The 19124-nt window shown below is 47.1% G+C and overlaps 1 protein-coding gene across 2 annotated transcripts in view; it reads right to left on the reverse strand.

Moving 5' to 3' along the window:
* tspan4a (tetraspanin 4a) overlaps positions 1-19124 on the reverse strand; it is a 69024-nt gene that overhangs the window by 17126 nt on the left and 32774 nt on the right. For both annotated transcript variants that reach the window (XM_078085859.1, XM_078085858.1), the window contains exons 3-4: positions 9350-9541; positions 1865-1939 (exon numbers count right to left, since the gene is read on the reverse strand). In XM_078085859.1, coding sequence (XP_077941985.1) covers positions 1865-1939; positions 9350-9541 — 267 coding nt within the window. The remainder of the gene's footprint in view (positions 1-1864; positions 1940-9349; positions 9542-19124) is intronic.

Here is a 19124-nt window from a genome sequence, read left to right on the forward strand (position 1 = left end):
AAGAGAATGTTGTCATCACCATCGTGAGATTTGTCCATTCTCAGGTAATCTCTGCATCACTGGCATCTTTGTGCTGCTCTTCAAAGGCCGGCCGGAGCTTCATGGCGTCACGTGAGCGATGACCCCTTCGACGGGGGGGGGGCAGCGTGCAGCAGGCAGGACTCGCTCACCCGAGCGCAGCGTGTTTTACCACCTGCAGGAGGATGTGCCACGGCGTCGCTTCTCATTTTGCTTAGCAAAGAGGGTCAAAGTTCAAGGACGAGGTGCGTTCCAATAGAAGAGTCGAAGAGTCGCGCTGCTCCCCCCGAGGACCGCCAGAGACCAACACGTCCACGCACTCATACGTCAACACAAACACAACCAGGCCCCCCCCCGCGGCTCCGAGGCACCGGGAATATCAAAGCAGGCTGTTATTTACCGGAATGCACAAAGGCATTAGTGCGGGTTAGCCTCGCATCGGCCAGCAGGGAGGAACTCCTGGGTACCAACACTTGAATAATGTAACGCAAGGCGTCTGGAATCGCCAGAGATTCATGTTGCAGATCCACTTTCCTAACTGGTGTGGCATTAAGCGCCTCGAGGGGACGTCCAGTCGAATGCACGGCCAATTAAATCACAGCACCTGCCTGTTTTATTCATCCTTTTGTGTCACTCCGGCTCATTACAGGATAACGGACTCCTGTACTGGGATTAAATAATGTGAATGTGAAAGAGAAATCCGTTTTTCCTCGATTAAAAAATGCTGAAATCTTCTCAGACCAAATAGACGCGTGTGTGTGTTTCTAATTGACGAGGACGAACCCGAAGCGCACAGCAGTCATTGCTTTGCTGTTTGCTTCTTGTCATCTTGCCTGTAATTTAAGTTAATCAACAACACGATTAAAAACAGCTACACGAGACTCGCTCCTCGTTACAAGAAACACATCTTGTGTGACGCAGACTGCGGATCCCAACAAATCCTCACCGCTGCATCCAGCGGGTGTTTAGGTTGCTCGACGAAAGACGCGCACAACGCACACACAAAGCCGGGTAACCGGTTTAATCACGTTTATTTTCTGCCCGGGGTAAAACGACCCCAAGGACAAAGGCTGTTTCCGGATAGCGGCGTTAATTACTACCAGGATGCAACATCGCACACTCTCCACTGCGTCATTAACGCCTGACTTGTTTACTCACAGAGTAGGGAGCTTCATTAACGAGGGAACGGACGCGGGAAGACGCGCGAGCGCCCGGCGACAAAGAAACATCTCAGGAAGTACCTCGAGTTTTACTAAAGCATCGCCGACGAAGCTCCCCGGACGCCGGGTTCGAGCCCCTAACGGACGGGGCAAAGGTTTCTCCGTGGCGGATTTGAGGAGCTCGAACAGGAAGTTTGAGTCCTGTTGTGTATGAATGTAATGTTTGTGTGACACACAATCTGTGGCTGTATTCATGCTTCGATTACCGGGTTTTGACAAAATATTTTGTGGGATTTAAATTTGTGGAATACTCAATTATTTTGTTGTCTCATTTCACTTTAAACTTCTTTTTGCACGTTAGATTCCCTTTTAAAGGGGGAAATACTGTGTTTAATTCAAATTAACGCCTACAAATAAAGGCTACATGCTTATTTCTTGGATTATTATTACTGAATTACCAGAGATTAAGACATTGTTGTTGTTATGAAATAACCTACACAACATCAGGACGGGATATTTCGGTTGCATCTCCCGAGCCGACGTGAATTATGTATGTTCTCACTGAATTTGACCTCTGCACAAATAGAACTCTGTAAGTGGCTTTTTCAAAGCGACGACACGCTGAACAAACTCTGAACTTCAACGACGCGCCACAGACACCCACGGGAAGCGGTTAGGAGCCTTACGTCGTCTTGGTAGATGAAGAAAAGCACGATGGCCAAAATCTCCAGGAAGAAGATGAGCAGGAGGAGGATGAAGAACTGCGGAGACACAAAGGGAAGAGAATTGGTTTAGCACGCCGTGCATCAGTGAGGAGGAAACGAACACGGGGGAGATAAGGAGAGTGAAGAGGCGAGGAGGGAAGGAAGCTCTCACGCTCAAGAGGAGCAAACCAAAGGGAAAAGTAATAAAAAATAAAGAAATGACCAAAGCGACTTGAGGACCAGCGTCCATACGTCTCAGTGACTGACTGTCAGACTGAAGAATCAGTGGAGGAGAGCGCAGATGGACTCCTGCAGTGTGGCTATCGGGGGGGTAGGACTAGGCATTGGATGAGATACTGTTATATTATATATATATCGTGAGGAGAGACTATGAATATACAGTCTGAGATTATTCTACTTTCTTTTGAGGTTTGCGAAACTGTGAATTGCTGTAATCTTCTGAACCAAACAGACTCACTAGCTGAGCTTATTATTTGCTATTTTGTGGTATTTCCTATTGTCGCGGCGTTCCTTCGGTCGCGAAAATTATTAAGCCGCAATTGAGCTGCAGACACGCTGACTCCATTTTGTTGACGCGAATGACAGGAGATCTTTATTTTCTTTTCGGTTGGTGTTTATTTCAGCAACAAGAGAGTTAAAAAAAAAAACACATACCAAAAACACATTCCGTCACACGGTGGAAAAACTGCGCTCTAGTGTCTAATGAGCTCATCTAAGGTGCACCGGCTGCAGACATGACGTCAATGTAAGAAAGAAAACAAAGGGGGCGTCATGCCAACATACATATCCAATATAATGTCTTCAATATGAGAAAGTCCAATTTAAACAATATACACACTTCGGGCTCTTACACCTTTCTTGGCTTTCAAGATTCATCTTGACCACACTTACTACTTGTCAATCACCACTTTGTCTCTATAAACGGACCACAATTTACCAAATGAACATCATGCTGTATTCAAGAAGATTGAGACTATAATGTTTACAGTGAATAAACGTTTATAATGTTTACAGAGGGAATAAACAAGAAAGTAGTTATTTCCCATAGACTTTATAAAAAAACACTTATTTTTTGGTCTAAACTCATGAATTCCTCACGATTGTGTCAAAGAAAGAAGATGAATTGATATTTGGTTGGTAAACTGTAACCATGGAAAGCTGTCAGCACTTTGTGTGTTATTAGCGTATCGATCGGTGAAGTACGGACTCAGATCCAATACAACACACGGTTGTTGTAGTTCCAAACGGAGTATTTTATTATCCCCAAAGCAAACCAACAGTTTACAGAGTCACTGGGCAAAGACGTGGTCGGGGACAGAAGACTGAAGTACCGGGACAGAAGACGAGGGAGTCCAAGACAGGCAGGGTCGGCAACGGGGAATCAGTCCAAAGGAAAGTGCTGGCAGGTCTCGCATAAACGCAGAGGACGATCTGGCAGCGAGCGAGCGAGTGGGTGGGGTTTAAACACAGAGGGGAGTGGGTGGGGTTCAAATACTGAGGGAGTGGGTGGGGTTTAAATACTGAGGGAGTGAATGGGGTTTAAATACTGAGGGGAGTGGGTGGGGTTTAAATACTGAGGGGAGTGGGTGGGGTTTAAATACTGAGGGGAGTGGGTGGGGTTTATATACCGAGGAGAGTGGGTGGGGCGGACAGGTGAGTGTGAGCAGCAGGTGTACGGAATGAACTGATTAGGTGGAGTGAGAGGTGGAGAAGGACTGACTGGGGTTTAAACACAGAGGGGAGTGGGTGGGGTTTATATACTGAGGGGAGTGGGTGGGGTTTAACTACTGAGGGGAGTGGGTGGGGTTTAAACACCAAGGGGAGTGGGTGGGGTTTAAACACCAAGGGGAGTGGGTGGGGTTTAAACACCGAGGGGAGTGGGTGGGGTTTAAATACTGAGGGGAGTGGGTGGGGTTTAAATACTGAGGGGAGTGGGTGGAGTTTAAATACTGAGGGGAGTGGGTGGGGATTAAATACTGAGGGAGTGAATGGGGTTTGAATACTGAGGGGAGTGGGTGGGGTTTAAATACTGAGGGAGTGGGTGGGGTTTAAATACTGAGGGGAGTGGGTGGGGTTTAAATACCGAGGGGAGTGGGTGGGGTTTAAACACAGAGGGGAGTGGGTGGGGTTTATATACTGAGGGGAGTGGGTGGGGTTTAACTACTGAGGGGAGTGGGTGGGGTTTAAACACCAAGGGGAGTGGGTGGGGTTTAAACACCAAGGGGAGTGGGTGGGGTTTAAACACCGAGGGGAGTGGGTGGGGTTTAAATACTGAGGGGAGTGGGTGGGGTTTATATACTGAGGGGAGTCGGTGGGGTTTAAACACCGAGGGGAGTGGGTGGGGTTTAAACACAGAGGGGAGTGGGTGGGGTTTATATACTGAGGGAGTCGGTGGGGTTTAAATACTGAGGGGAGTGGGTGGGGTTTATATACCGAGGAGAGTGGGTGGGGCGGACAGGTGAGTGTGAGCAGCAGGTGTACGGAATGAACTGATTAGGTGGAGTGAGAGGTGGAGAAGGACTGACTGGGACAATATCTCAATATTGATACTGTTTACTGTCAATTTCAAAATAAAGTTCCGTTGTTGTCTTTGTCCAGTTGTTGTTCGTTCGATCTTGCTTGATCTTTTCATCAAACACCTCGACGGAATCAGCTGGAAAAGTCCCAACTGTGAAGTGCGTCGACGTGCCGGTTATACAAACAGTGAAAGTGTGCTGATTGAGTGTCACTTCAAGTTAATCCTTTCGACAAATGCAAACGGTTTGTTCGAAACAACTCGGTCTTTGAGGAAAACGAAATGGTTTAATTGAGATGATAAACACATGCAGCATCATTTATTCCAACTTACTTTAAAGGCCCGTTGCCTAACGAGAGTAATGACTCGTGTTTATGTGACAGCGATGCGCCAGGCGGTGAAAATACATTTACATCTGCTTTAGTCCTTAAAGTAATGTTTGTGCAAACAAACGTGGCTGCAGAGCATCTCGGCTCACACCCAAAGACGCTGTGTTGGTTTTGTGCTCGCCGTGATAAATAATTATAAACAAAGCCTCCGACCCAAACACGCTCGATATGTTCCCCCTGCAAATGTCATCATTCAAACTGAAATACGTTTCTGCGTTTGCAGCTTCCAGCAGCAGACCTATCGGGAAGATTTATGGCCGATCAGAGAAGAAGGCTTTTCTGTAGGTTAGAAAGATGTGAAGCTTTTGTGAACTGAGATTTGGCTGTTTTTGAAATGCAAAGTTTTTTATTCGAGAAGATTACTGTAATTACCAGTAAATAGCTTCACGGTAAAGTAACGTCAGCATCATGTAAACAAAGCTGTAAAAGTCTGTAAGATTGAGAACCACTGGCTTAAAATCGAATAATAAACTAGTGGCTGGTGGCTGATGGATGTTCTGCTAGATCTTTGGGACAAGTCCTCTCTGGGCTTTGCATGTGGTGGTTGTAGTGTAAAATGCAGAGTGAAATCCGAGCAGCGGAGCTTTGGACGAGATGGAGGCGGCAGAAGGATTTGTTTTCTGATGCCAAAGAACACAGAGAAACTGTGTTATTACAATACAGTGGATGAGCGAGGCGAGCATCGGTTGAACCCTTGAAATGTTTCTGAGCAAACTGACATTATGCTTGTCTACAAAGAGGCCAACAGGGAGCATGTGAAAGGAAACAGAGCTGGACCCAGCACGGAGCCCTGGGGCACCCCACGTTGAAACGCTGCTGCAACACAGAAGCGCTTGTCTGCAAAGTAGGACCTAAAGCACACAGTACAATGCGTCCTTAGCTACAGTATAGTTGCGTGGACGCACTTCCCACTCCTGTGCACTGCATTGTGTGACATTCCTATTCATACACCCTCACGCACCACTTTTTGTATCTTGCTTTCAACTCTGGAATCCTTCCCCGACGATCGTGTAGTCTCAATCAGAGCATTGCAAAAATTCTTTTTTTATATCTCTGAGCAGCAGATAACACAAAAAAGAGTGTGAGCAGGGAAGCCTGGTGGTCACAGAGCCGGCCTGCGGGATACAGATAGCCCCGACACGTGTAATGGTGTGTGTTATCACGTCAGTCTTTCACCAGCCAGATAAAACTCTGTAAAGTGGCCCTTCAAGACCTCTAAATCCCTGTCGCCTTTGGACCGGTGGCCTGCGGCTTTTCTGTTCCATTGCAGTTTTTGTACTGTGAGAGTTAATGAGCCACAGCTGGGTTGCATCTGACTGAAGGGGTGGAAACGTGCAAGACGTGCTGGCTATCTGGGAGCAGACCGGGCTTTTCTTCCAGCGCTTCCATGCTTGACGCTTGTTGTTATTGGTTCATGGGGCTGCAATTAGTCACTAGTGAATTGGGATATTTACTCTTTTAGAGGCCACGGAAGACTAAATGCACAGTGCACGCATTATGAGGCTGGTTGGGCCGGCGGTGCTGATGTCCCTGTTTAGAGCAGGTATCGATGTCACGGCGAGGCCTCGGGACGAGAGCTGTAATCAAAGTCCAGGCGCGGGGATCGATTCCTTTCGCGTTCGTCCACGCTGTGATTTCCACGCAGCGGGAGCGCTTCGGAGGCGCTTTGTGCATTGACTCGCGAGGTGAGTCGTGTCAGGCACACAGTCCATCAGAACCCTCCGAAATCGATACCTCTACGGGGATCTTTCCAGCCCTGAGTGTCTGTGAGTAGCCCTGGAGGCGATAGAAACGTCCTCCCCATCTAATCGTTTTTTACAGGCTTTGTCTCTGCGAGCCAAGCATGGGGGAGCTTACATTTCCACCAGTGACCTCACCTCTCTGGGTGATTTGTGGGCTGATTGGGCCACAGACCCACCTCTCCTCCCCCGTAGCCTTTGACCTGCACTTGCAATAACTGCCGGAACCCACTGGGGTGGAACATGACTTTAATCACCCATAAAATTGAACTTTGGAGAAGTTGCGCGTCTTCAAAAGGCTTTCATTTCTAACTTGAAAGGACAAGATATGGGATATTGTAACCAATTTGGGTTGAATGTCATGACCGCATTGTACTCAAATGATACGATGTCTTTTTCCTGATGTTTTTTGTCCAGGTGACCAATGAAGGCCTCACTGTTTGAAATGGCTCCAGAATACTGAACAGATCGCTCGGCAGCCGCTAAACGAGCTGCTCCACCGAGGCTCCGCTTATTGTTATAAATGCCCTGACAAGTAAAAGCTTTTTCTTTACCTTTCGTCTGTCTGTTCCCTTCATCCTGAAACCTTGCGTAACATCCACGCTGTTGAAATTCTCTACATATTCAGTCCACAGATCGAAGACGGTTTGGACGAGACAAACGAACACCACAAACTGAGACGGCAGCGCCTTCATCCTTTATTGTGACAGGAGACGATGTTTGGTGATGCAGATGTTCATCTGATGGGCAGATGGATACAGTGGGACTGAGAAAAGATCACCTCACATTGTAATTGCAGAAAATTATCTACACTTTTCTGTCCAAACCACCGGGTTGCAAATCTATTGTTACTTGGTGACTTTCGTCTCTTATACTCTTATGCTTGGAAATTAGTCTTTGGGGCCTTTTTTTGAGTTTGTTTGTTCTTGAGTTTAAACATTAATATTGCAAACCAACATTTCTCTAAGTAACTCAGTCAATAAACAGCTGCGGTACTGAGTGAAGACTGAAGCTTATACGGGGAACGGGACGGGAGATTTAAGGAGAAGATTCTTTTAGTAAGCTCGGCGCTGTGGGGAGAATATCGCAGGCGATGCTGATGAGTCGCTCTCATTCCCAAAAAGCTGATAATCTCCACTGATAAATTAGGGTTACCCCCCATTGCTTTGAATTTGAACACAAGAGCCTGTTTGTTTATCAGAACTATTATTAATCGTACAACGATCCGAGGTTCAAACCTCATCAGGAATAATTCAAACGAATGTGTAGGAAAACATTAAATGTCAAGCGCCTTTTTTTCGTTGTGTTACATGTCACTTAGTGTGCATATGAGGGAGAATATCCATATGTATCACATTAATATGTAGCATAATAATAAGTCAAATATAGCTGTAAACCGCCGTGCAAACAAGCAGCAGCTATTTATATTAGTGATTAGTAATGAAAATATGCTTCTACACAATAAAGCAAATATAATACGAGCTGCCGTGTTTGTCTCCGGTCTAAAGTTCCTTGCTACATAACAGTGATTATATTTGTATTATCTCGTCATTGCTGTGTTTTCTCCTTTTCACTTTAGGTTTAATTAAATTAGGGAAACGATGTCTCTTAATGAAATCGGGCAAACATTTTGCATAATTAACGATGCATAAAAACAGACGCCGATGTGGCCACGGTCGTGTCATCCAATTAACATAACTGGCAAAAGGTGCTATGGAGATAAGATGGGATCAGATCAGGATCCATTTACAGAGAGGGAGCATAAACTCAGGAGCCGCTCGGCACCTCTCGGGTTGTGAGTCCTCCTGTGGATCGTTTGTGCAGGATTACACTGTTTTAACTTAAGCTTAAGGGGGCATTTTAGATTATTTCCTATGATTTGAAACAGCTGCAGCTTGATAATGTTAATTAATTTGGCTCGTCAATCGACCCCAAAAGAAAACTCCGCCTGCGTCGTTTCCAGTGTTGGGAAAGTTACTGAAAATGAGTATTTAGTTACAGTTACTAGTTACTTTTAAAGGTAATTGAATTACTTACCAGTTACTGTGTATCAAAAGTAATTAGTTACTCTGGAAAGTAACTTTTAAGTTACTTTTATGTCTTTTTAAATGTAATGAATATAAATAGTACTAAACAGTCAAACACAATAAACATATTTTTTAGGGCAACAGGCCTTCAAATCAAGCAATAGTACAAAAGTCCTTTTTAATACTTGACTTAATGCAAAATAACAGTTTCAGGCGTTTGCCTGAAGGCAACTGACTCGACGGTTGACAGGATGCATCATCTTCAACACAGCGAGCGATCGATCTATTCATCTCCGCCCGGCTCATCGGCCGCACTGCAGTCCGTGTAAAGTGGAGCCGCGGTTGTTTGCGTGGAGCGGCGCCTGCAGCATCCTGCGCTCTTGCTGTTTACGTGCACGCACGCCGACTATCCTGTGACGCACAACGTTTGGTGGCCACAACTATTTAGTGCTGACATGCAGCTATTTACTTACTATTTGCCGGCCCTCCCCTCACTAAAGAGAGTAACGAGAGTAACGAACTCATTTCAATTTCAGTAATTGTAACTGCGTTAATTTATTTTTTTTAAATTCTTTGTTACATGCTCGTTACCGCTAAAAGTAGTGGAATTACAGTAATGCGTTACTTTGTAGCTGTCATGTCTGTACAAAGAAATCTCACAATCACGAAAATAGTTGCATGAGCGTTTTCTGTGAAGAGGAGCTCTTTGCTCGAACTGCAGTAAAACAAGAACAGAAGCAGACGGCCAGCGAAGGAGACACCGGGAGGTCACTCACCGCGAGCAGCAGGGGGCGGCTCTCCTTGACGGCCCCCACGCAGCCCAGGCAGCCGATCACCATGGTCACGGTCCCCACGGCGATGAGCAGGTTGGCCGCCGACAGGGAGGGGAGGGACGACGACAGGGTGGCGAAGTTTCCCTGGGTCACCGAGAGCCAGACCCCGACTCCCAGGATGCCGCATCCCCCCAACTGCAGAGACACGGAGAGCGGTCAACAACAGGACGCCTCAAAGCGCCTCAATTCGTCCGCTGAGGGAGGACAAACAGGAAGGCGAATAAGTGGACGCCGTCTCTGGGATCTGTTTGGGTTTCGAAGCATTGAGTTCTAACTAAAGATTAAAAGGATGAGCTGCACGCGAGAACATTTCCTCATTATGTTTAATGGCACAATCTAGTTGCCATGGCAGTTTCTTTAAAACACATTTGCTTTTGCACATTTCGAACTCCCCCCCCCCCCCCCCGCAATCCGTTCTCATTTTGATTTGTTGCAGCAGGTCTGTGATTCTTTGAAGACTGCAACAAAAAAAAGGTGTGAATTCCCCGTTAGTGACTGTGAGCCGCGATATTAGGCTAATTATCACCTCCACGGGAGGGGTTAGGTGTTTAATATTTCACAACAATGTTTGAAGACTCCAGCTGCTGTGGGAGGAAATCCACAGATCTTCGCCACAGCTTTTTCCTCCAGAGGACGACGACTCCGAAAGACACGGACAAACATACGAAGTGAAGTGGGAGTGGGAAACACGCGCTCGTTCTCCAGGCCGCTCGCCAGAATCTCCCCGAGATTCACGCGGATAAACACACGCTCACAGCTTCTCTCCGGCCAACGTCGGCTCTCTCTGTTTCCAGCCCCAACACAACATCCCGTTTAATGAGCCGTGGAAGTAGGGCAAGGCGGAAATAATAATCAACTCACGCACTGACGTGGGGCTGCATGCAGCCAGGCAGAGCTCTGGGGGGGGTTGCTGGGGGGGGGGGGGGGGGGGGGGGATGCCGGGGACCGTTTGGGCGTCAGAACTCTTTGAGACACTTTCCACTGTCCCAAAAATGTACAATTCTAATGATTAACTAATCATAAAAGGTTGTTTTGCTTCATTTGCGTGAGGAGTTTCCGTGCTGCTCACAGCACGTGATAGGACGTGATAGCATGTGATAGGACGTGGTAGGACGTGATAGGACGTGGTAGGACGTGATAGGACGTGATAGCATGTGATAGGACGTGGTAGGACGTGATAGGACGTGATAGCATGTGATAGGACGTGGTAGGACGTGATAGGACGTGATAGCATGTGATAGGACGTGATAGCATGTGATAGGACGTGGTAGGACGTGATAGGACGTGATAGCATGTTATAGGACGTGATAGCATGTGATAGCATGTGATAGGACGTGATAGCATCTGATAGGACGTGGTAGGACGTGATAGGACGTGATAGCATGAGATAGCATGTGATAAGACGTGATAGCACGTGATAGCACGTGATAGCATGTTATAGCACGTGATAGGACGTGATAGCATGTGATAGCATGTGATAGGACGTGATAGCACGTGAGAGGACGTGATAGGACGTGATAGGACGTGATAGGACGTGATAGCATGTGATAGCATGTGATAGGACGTGATAGGACGTGATAGCACGTGATAGCACGTGAGAGGACGTGATAGGACGTGATAGCACGTGATAGCATGTGATAGGACGTGATAGCATGTGATAGGACGTGATAGCATGTGATAGGACGTGGTAGGACGTGATAGGACGTGATAGCATGTTATAGGACGTGATAGCATGTGATAGCATGTGATAGGACGTGATAGCATCTGATAGGACGTGGTAGGACGTGATAGGACGTGATAGCATGAGATAGCATGTGATAAGACGTGATAGCACGTGATAGCACGTGATAGCATGTTATAGCACGTGATAGGACGTGATAGCATGTGATAGCATGTGATAGGACGTGATAGCACGTGAGAGGACGTGATAGGACGTGATAGGACGTGATAGGACGTGATAGCATGTGATAGCATGTGATAGGACGTGATAGGACGTGATAGCACGTGATAGCACGTGAGAGGACGTGATAGGACGTGATAGCACGTGATAGCATGTGATAGGACGTGAGAGGACGTGATAGCACGTGAGAGGACGTGATAGCACGTGATAGCATGTGATAGGACGTGATAGGACGTGATAGCACGTGATAGCATGTGATAGGACGTGAGAGGACGTGATAGCACGTGAGAGGACGTGATAGGACGTGATAGCATGTGATAGCATGTGATAGGACGTGATAGGACGTGATAGCACGTGATAGCACGTGAGAGGACGTGATAGGACGTGATAGCACGTGATAGCATGTGATAGGACGTGAGAGGACGTGATAGCACGTGAGAGGACGTGATAGGACGTGGTAGGACGTGATAGCATGTGATAGAACGTAATAGGACGTGATAGCACGTGATTAGTTGCCACGGCAACCGAGCTCCTGCTTGCTGGAGGAAAACAGCGGTAACTTCCGGTAACACGTGAGCGTGGTCTTGTGTTGAAGTTTCACTTTAACAAAAAGAAAGAAGCCAGTAGTTTAAATATTTACAATGGAACAGATTCACAGTGTTTTAAATCAATACCGCCCCCCCCCCACCTCGCAGCAGAGCCCCCAACCGGCCGATTCAGACATAAACACACATCAACCAGGCCGCCTTTTATTGCATCACAAACATCACAAAAGTGAAATCGGTGTGCTGAAGGGGAAGTGCCCCCCCCCCTGTAAGACGATGGACGTACCCGACTCGCAGGAGCACAGGTGGAGGATTTAACGACGAGGATTACATATTAATACGCTGTAATGCTGTTAGTATAATTAAGGCCTTAATGTAAATTCTTCTTCATCCATGAATACGAAGTGAAGCTCTGCGGGTTTAGCTCACGGTTACCTTCATCTTTTATTTCTCCTGCCACACTTTGATGAGTGAGAGTCATGAATTCGGTTTGATGAGTGAGATGCTGATTCCACGTCCTCGGCTTTCCTAAAGGGCGATGACGTGCACTGACAGATGTTCGGTATGGGTATTGCCTTACAGATGTGGAGCAGCGGTGAGAGGTCCCGGTGTCAGTCGACTGAGGATCTATATTTGCTCATCACGGCCTCGAGTGACTGAAACTAAACTCAGTCTTTGTCTCCTTTTCAGCTCGGCCTCCTTCACACAGTGAGGAGGGAAACCGGTGGCGGCCTCGGGGGCTCGGACACGCCGGCCAGCAGCTTGAGGAGCAAAACTAAATCCGCTGGGAGGCGGTTTGGCTTGGATGGGGCTGGAATCAGACGGAGCCGTCACAGTTATTGGATTTGATGTACAAATATTTAACCAAAAGGAACTCGACACTGATTAAACGTCAGGCCCTGAAAGCTTCTCGCTGCTTTGATTCGGAATAAGACCCGAGGAGATAATAACTTCTGTCAGACGCCCGAGGCCTTCCTGCACCCATATTTCTCTTGGTAAATGTTTACGTCTCACGGTGTGTTTCTATCCAGACGCTCCCCTGCTGCCAGAACTGAGCCATCATCAAAAGCTCCACCTGCAGGACGCACCACCTATTCCTGCTAGAAAGGCTCCAAACAGACTCGTGGAAACACTCACTGATCGGCTGTGATTGCAGGAAGCTGAAGTCACCATGGCGATGGTGCAAAAGCAGATGTTTATTTGAAAAGAAAGAAGATATTTGCTCCAACCACCCGTTTCCTGAAAAGCTTCAAACTGTGAAATATAAACTAATCCTGTAAGCTGATGTCTGTTTCCAACATTCATCCTTTGTCATGAGGCTGTTTTTCATACACAATGACTGATGGCCGCGTTCATCCATCGAGCTTTTCCATCATTAGAGGACCGAGATGATCTCGTTACACGTCTGGAATAGAATTAACGCCTCCAGGTTAAATGCCGACATCCATCCACGTCTGTCCGAAAGTGGCCTTTCTTTATTATTGAGTTGTATTGTTGAGTTACGGTCGCGGGGACGTCGGACCAACACATTCTCATCAGTTTAATCCGGAGCGCGAGTCACGGAAAATCAAACAGACGCATCGCTGAGTGGCCAAATATGAACGAATCGCCTCTCATCGTATTCACAACAATGGACCGCAGGTCGGTTCAGGCACACAACTCACATAAAGCCTCCGGACCTAATAATAACAAAATAAAAATAAAATAACAAGGAAATAATGTTTTTTTAATGTTTCACCCTGGCGCTCTGATTTTATAGCATAACAATGTTGAACAAAATGGATTTTTGGAGGTACTGAGGTGGGCTCAGATGGCAGAGCTTTTTGAAAGGAATCGGCCCAGCAAGGCAAATGCCATCCATGATTATCATGGTCGCCCCCATGGAGGGGGTTCAAATGTCGCTCTGTGAAGGCCTCACATCCTTTGTACACATCTCCCTTTTGGCCTCATTGGGCAAAAAGTCCACGACACCTCTCAGCATATTGTAATTCAAGCCCATTTGGGGCGAGCTTCCCATTGGCTGCACATTGACATCCAGGTCACTGTGCAGGACGGCGTGAGGAAAACAAGCGCACAGTGAGTCGCTGCCCGGCAGAAGGAGCTCAAAGAGGGTTTTGTTCACCAGAGGGGGGTGGGAGCTGAGAAAGTGGTCCGTTGTGGGGTTCCGGTCCGGACCCTCGCCTCGGGTCACGAGCTTTAGGGAGCGTCCGAAACCTGCGATGGGAGCGCGGCTGTGCTGGTCTGGAGGGAGGGGCTTATATTACTGTAGAATATTTTGACGCTAAATGCAAAAAAAGTTTTGTATTGTATAAAACGTTTCGTTCATAAAGAGCTTTTGTCGCATATAACATTGAGCACTCACTGTTAACAAACTCTATGCAAGGCCTCTTATCGCTAACGGGAAAATAAAAACTGGATAAGCCCAAATCATGCATTTTACCAAATGTGTGTTTTTGTGTGAGAAACACTCTGTAAACAGGAAACCTTCAGGCTGTTTGCTGCTCTCGCATTGGGAATTTCAAGATGCTCCACATCGCGCTTGTTGCCATGGAGAGCGGGAAACAGAAAACTTCCCTCCAGCGCCTCATTCTCTGGTTTTATTCAGACCTGAAGTGCAGAGAGACGCTGCAACACAAACCCATGCGGCTAAAGGAGCACATTGAACAAACCTCAGCATCAAAATATGCTGCTAATTAAATCAAGACGAACCCGGCTGGAAATACGTTCCCAAAATGAAAATTGGTAATTGAAAACGTTGCATATTTTGTGCATGACTTGCCTCCTAAATCTGTGGGAGGTTATTGGAACCAATCAAGTTTCACACCAGCAGCCCATTTGCAAAGACAAATTAATTAATTCCAACTAATTCAAAACTACACCCCCCATCCGCTTTTCATTTGAAGTCATTTAGGGCCACTACTACGCCCCAACTCCCCCCCCCCCCATCTGTTTATTTTGAGGAGACATCCTGCTGTTTGCAGCCGGAATAATGCACCACGTGACCAGAACGGTCGTCCGTGACCGAGCCCGAAATCAAAGAGTCGATAATGGGCCAGTGAGAGGCATTCGCGCCTCTTTCATCTGGGTTGCTGCAGGAGGAGGCTCACTATCGTGTTTCCATCACTGATGTAAAAGGAACAAAAAGCCCCGCTGTTTTAAATCTACTGCATGTGACACGAATCCACAAAGAAAGTATGAACCAGTTTTAATACGAGAGTTGATATTTGTATCAACCTGTTACAATTCATCCATAATCTTGTCAGTCTACTGCGGTTCAAAGCCCTCGGAGTGCGTGTCACACTTTTCCATGGTATGAAATGTCACTAATCATTGGATTGGATTTGTCGAGCAATTTACAGGACTCACAAATCTCATTCCACAAATCTCTTATTTGATCTTCTTTTGACATGCAATCACTTTGCCAGAATTTTGCTATTCATGGCAGCAAAGATTAAAGTCCAAGAACAATATCTCCTGCAGGAGCTTCATGTGTCCTCCAGACAAACTCCTCCCACACGCAGGTGTCCACTAGTCCCACACCTGTCCACCCGTCCCTCCTGGTGTGGGCCGTCTGGTCGTGGAGGAGGGGGAGGGTCCCTTTAATCTTCATCCATTGACTATGTCCTGTCACACACTACTGGGACACGCCCCCCTTTACGCTCTAAATGCCACTGAGCGAGGCCCCGCCCCCAACGCTCTCCATAGAGCCGTGGTCGTTTCTTTCCTCAGATTTTTTGAGCCTATCTATATTTTTCTACATAAATCTCACTGAGGTTCCTGTAAGGACAGAAGTTTACTGGTTTTACCGTCATTCAGAGAACCTTTAAGGACGTTGCTTTTCTAGCTCACTTCTGCTGACCTCCTGTAGTGTATTTCTCACCTTGCTGCGGCGATGAATCAGTGTTCTCCGGGGGGGGGGCGGGATGTGCTGGATGTGTTTATGGGCACATCAGGACGCACTTTGACTACAGCTGTGCAGCAACACGCTGATTTACAGCTTGTTGTTCTTCTGGTAACCTTGACGCTGCCAAACCTGCTCAAAATACTTTTCTGCTGCCGGTAACTAAGAAGGATGAAAAATGTGAAGGAGATTTAATCCATCATGAGATAAAGGAACGAATGCATGATGTTTTCAGGGTATCTGCCGCTGCCTGGAAGACTGTTACTTGTGTGCTGAATACCTGAACATTCCTCCCATTTCAATTTCCCATGGTCTGTCCATCCAGAGCCAGTGTGATGAAATATGATTAATTATATATATATATAAATATAAAGCCAGGACGATACTGCCCCACATACAATCGAACCGCCCCGCGGTGACATCACGCTGATGCAATAAGATCAGCGATAAGTGAGTTTAAGACGCGTCATGTAATGAATGATAAAGGACAAATGAGGAGAATGTAGGAAAAGCGCCGATACGTCGTCAGTTGAAGGAGCAAATCTCTTGATGGTTCCCAGTACAGAGGGACGCTGGGAAACCCGTCTTCCGGCCCCCCGCTGTGTTCGTTTAGTGGTTAGAGAAGAACGCCGCTGACGGGGGCCGGAGGTCCTCGAACATCAAAACAAGAACAAACGCCTGTTTGGTTTCTATCAGAACAACAAAAGGCTTTTAGCAGCTCTCGTTTATTTGTGCTTCCGTGACGTATTCGGCAAGTATCCAGGGTGAATATTTTCCACCAGTTCTCACAACTGTCAAACTCTGAAGTCTTGATCTTCACCTCATACGTCTTTCTTATCGCGTTGGCTCTTTCCTGTTAAAAATGTCCTGATTTTGTAGTTGTTACGTTATTGGATTTTTCATTCTAATTGATCTAATTAATAAAAAGTAATAACAAAAGTGTGTGTCGGGTCAAGAAAAGCTATCAGCTTGCTATCAGCACCCTGCTCAGTCGCCATAGTTCCTAAAAACGACTATTTCAACGTTTAAACCACAAGCTGCATTTTGCAATTATCCGGCGAGTTTCGTGTTTCTCTTCTGGTCCAAACAGAAGGGGAACAAATGAGGATTCAAACTAGGATGAAAAAGGCAATATTTTCCCATCCAGCTGCTTTGAGTTGAAACCAAATGAGGTGCAGCGGCGGCAAGTCGCAGCGGGCTTATTAATTCAAACGGCAGCCACAGACTCTTTAAATAACACCTCTCAATCTGACACCTGAACAATGACACGACTCAACAAAAGCTCCCCGATACATTTCCCTCGCACAAAGGAGGAGGCGTGAATCTGCGAGGCCGCCATGACAGCCCTCCATTAGGACTCCTTGCTTGTGCAGCTCCTCACAGAACCTCTACCAGAAACACGCTAAAGTAACATCGGCGAGTTATTAGCACTGTTTCAGCGGGAAGCTAGCGGGGTTGGCCAATAAAAAAGATAAATAAAGATAAATATGAAGGGTTGAGGAGGGATTTTTTGGGAGTAGGAACATATTTAGTATTATTACCGCTGCGACCATCCGGATACTCCATTGATTTGAGGGGGATGTTCCCTTCCACGTCTATTTTCTGTTTACTTCTAAACGCTTTGAAGTTATTCTCTTCTAAATCTGGCGTTCATCTACCGGAGACACACACACACTGTGTTTACTGCAGTTTATTCTCTAAAATCCGCCTCGGGCATCTCGGCTGAGACCTCAGCATCACATGGAGCCCGGCGGGCAGCAGACCGAGTTAGCTCGGAGTTAGCGCCGGATGCTAGCCAGCGGCTGACCTACTTTTCTCCACTGAAGGCCGACAGGCTTCGCCTGCTCTCGTCTGCGGAGGAGGAGGAGGAGGAGGAGGAGGAGGAGGTGGAGGAGGAGGAGGAGGAGGAGGAGGAGGAGAGGAGTATCGCCCTGACAGCCCGGTCCGGTCAGCAGAATGAGGGAGCTGGAGGACGTTGGGTGGGAGGAGCTGGAGGAGCACTTTGCACCTATGCAAACACCTGTTGGTGTACCTGGGTGCTAATGTTTGAATGCACGTGTTGATAAATTAGCATGTATCACATGTTTTCAGAAACATTCGCAAAATTCATCCTTTGCAACTAGTCGCTGTAATAAAAGCTCCCACTTTTTCTCTTTTCCGTTCTGTCGCATTTCCCCTCCCACGCCAGGCTGCCACGAACACCTCGGAACATAAGTAGAAACTTCAATCACCTCCGGATTCACACGGAAGACTTATGAGCCTCTTGGGGGGGAAGAAAGGTGCTCTTTTTCCACTCGGATGTCTCTCCGGTTTGCAAATCACAAATGCATTTTACTCGGCGGGTCAAACGGCGCCGCTGGTGGTTTGTACCCGGGATGCTTTGTGAGCGCGTCGGGTCACCTTAATGAAATCTCAGCTCTGGCATCCGGTAAACCGGAGAGCGCCGCGGGTGTCTTTCGTCCCTTTCCAGAATCCGAGACATTGGTCCCCAGAGAGGAATCCGCACGCGTCTCTCTGGGAGGCGTTTCTGATGTTGTTAACGTGGAATCCTCCGCGAGGAAACGCCATCCGCAGGAAACTGCAGGGCGAGGAATAAATATGGTCCCTGGTGTCTTGATACTCTGATAATAACACACGGGGGGGGGGGCGAGCGGAGGTGTGCGGCCGTCCCTTTTTTGTTTTTTCCAATTACACTATTACACTGTGGAGTAATGGAATATTACACGTTGTCGTTTCAAATGTGCACGAGCGTGTTTGAACACCGTCAGCTGACAGGAAGTAGACGTGGAGCCGAGCTGCTGCCCTGCAACGCGGAACGTTTCGCAAGATGCTGTAGTCATAGAATCTGACACTGAAAATTAAACTAAAATAATAATAATGGAGCAGTTTTTCGAAAGCAACATATGACATAGAAGGTTTCTTTTTCTGATTCATTCAAACGCCCAACGTCCCCTCCGTTTTTTCATCCTCCACATCCTCCACATCGCAAACACAATCCCAATCAGCCACGATCCACACGTCTACTTTCACTGCGTCACTCGCCTCTGATGCTCGAAGGCAGCGTGCGTTCATTTTACTGTAGCAGCCTGAGACACAGTGGTGCATTTCTAACAACTAAACGCTGAGAGGGGGGAGACGGGGGAGACGGGGGGGTGTGGGGTCCACGTTCCCTCCCCTTGGTGCTCTCTGAGAGTCTGCAAAACAAAACCTCAACAAAACCCTGTGAATGGACCAGTCGAGGGGGGAGGAGAAATCTCTGCAAAGATGAATCAATAAATCTCTAATCTCTTGAGCATTCTCTCCTCCCCCCCCATCCCAAACCACACACACACACAGACACACACACACACACACACACACCGGGAATACACA

Source organism: Gasterosteus aculeatus, chromosome 12 (genome assembly GCF_964276395.1).
Source record: "Gasterosteus aculeatus chromosome 12, fGasAcu3.hap1.1, whole genome shotgun sequence".
In the NCBI taxonomy this organism is placed as follows: domain Eukaryota; kingdom Metazoa; phylum Chordata; class Actinopteri; order Perciformes; family Gasterosteidae; genus Gasterosteus; species Gasterosteus aculeatus.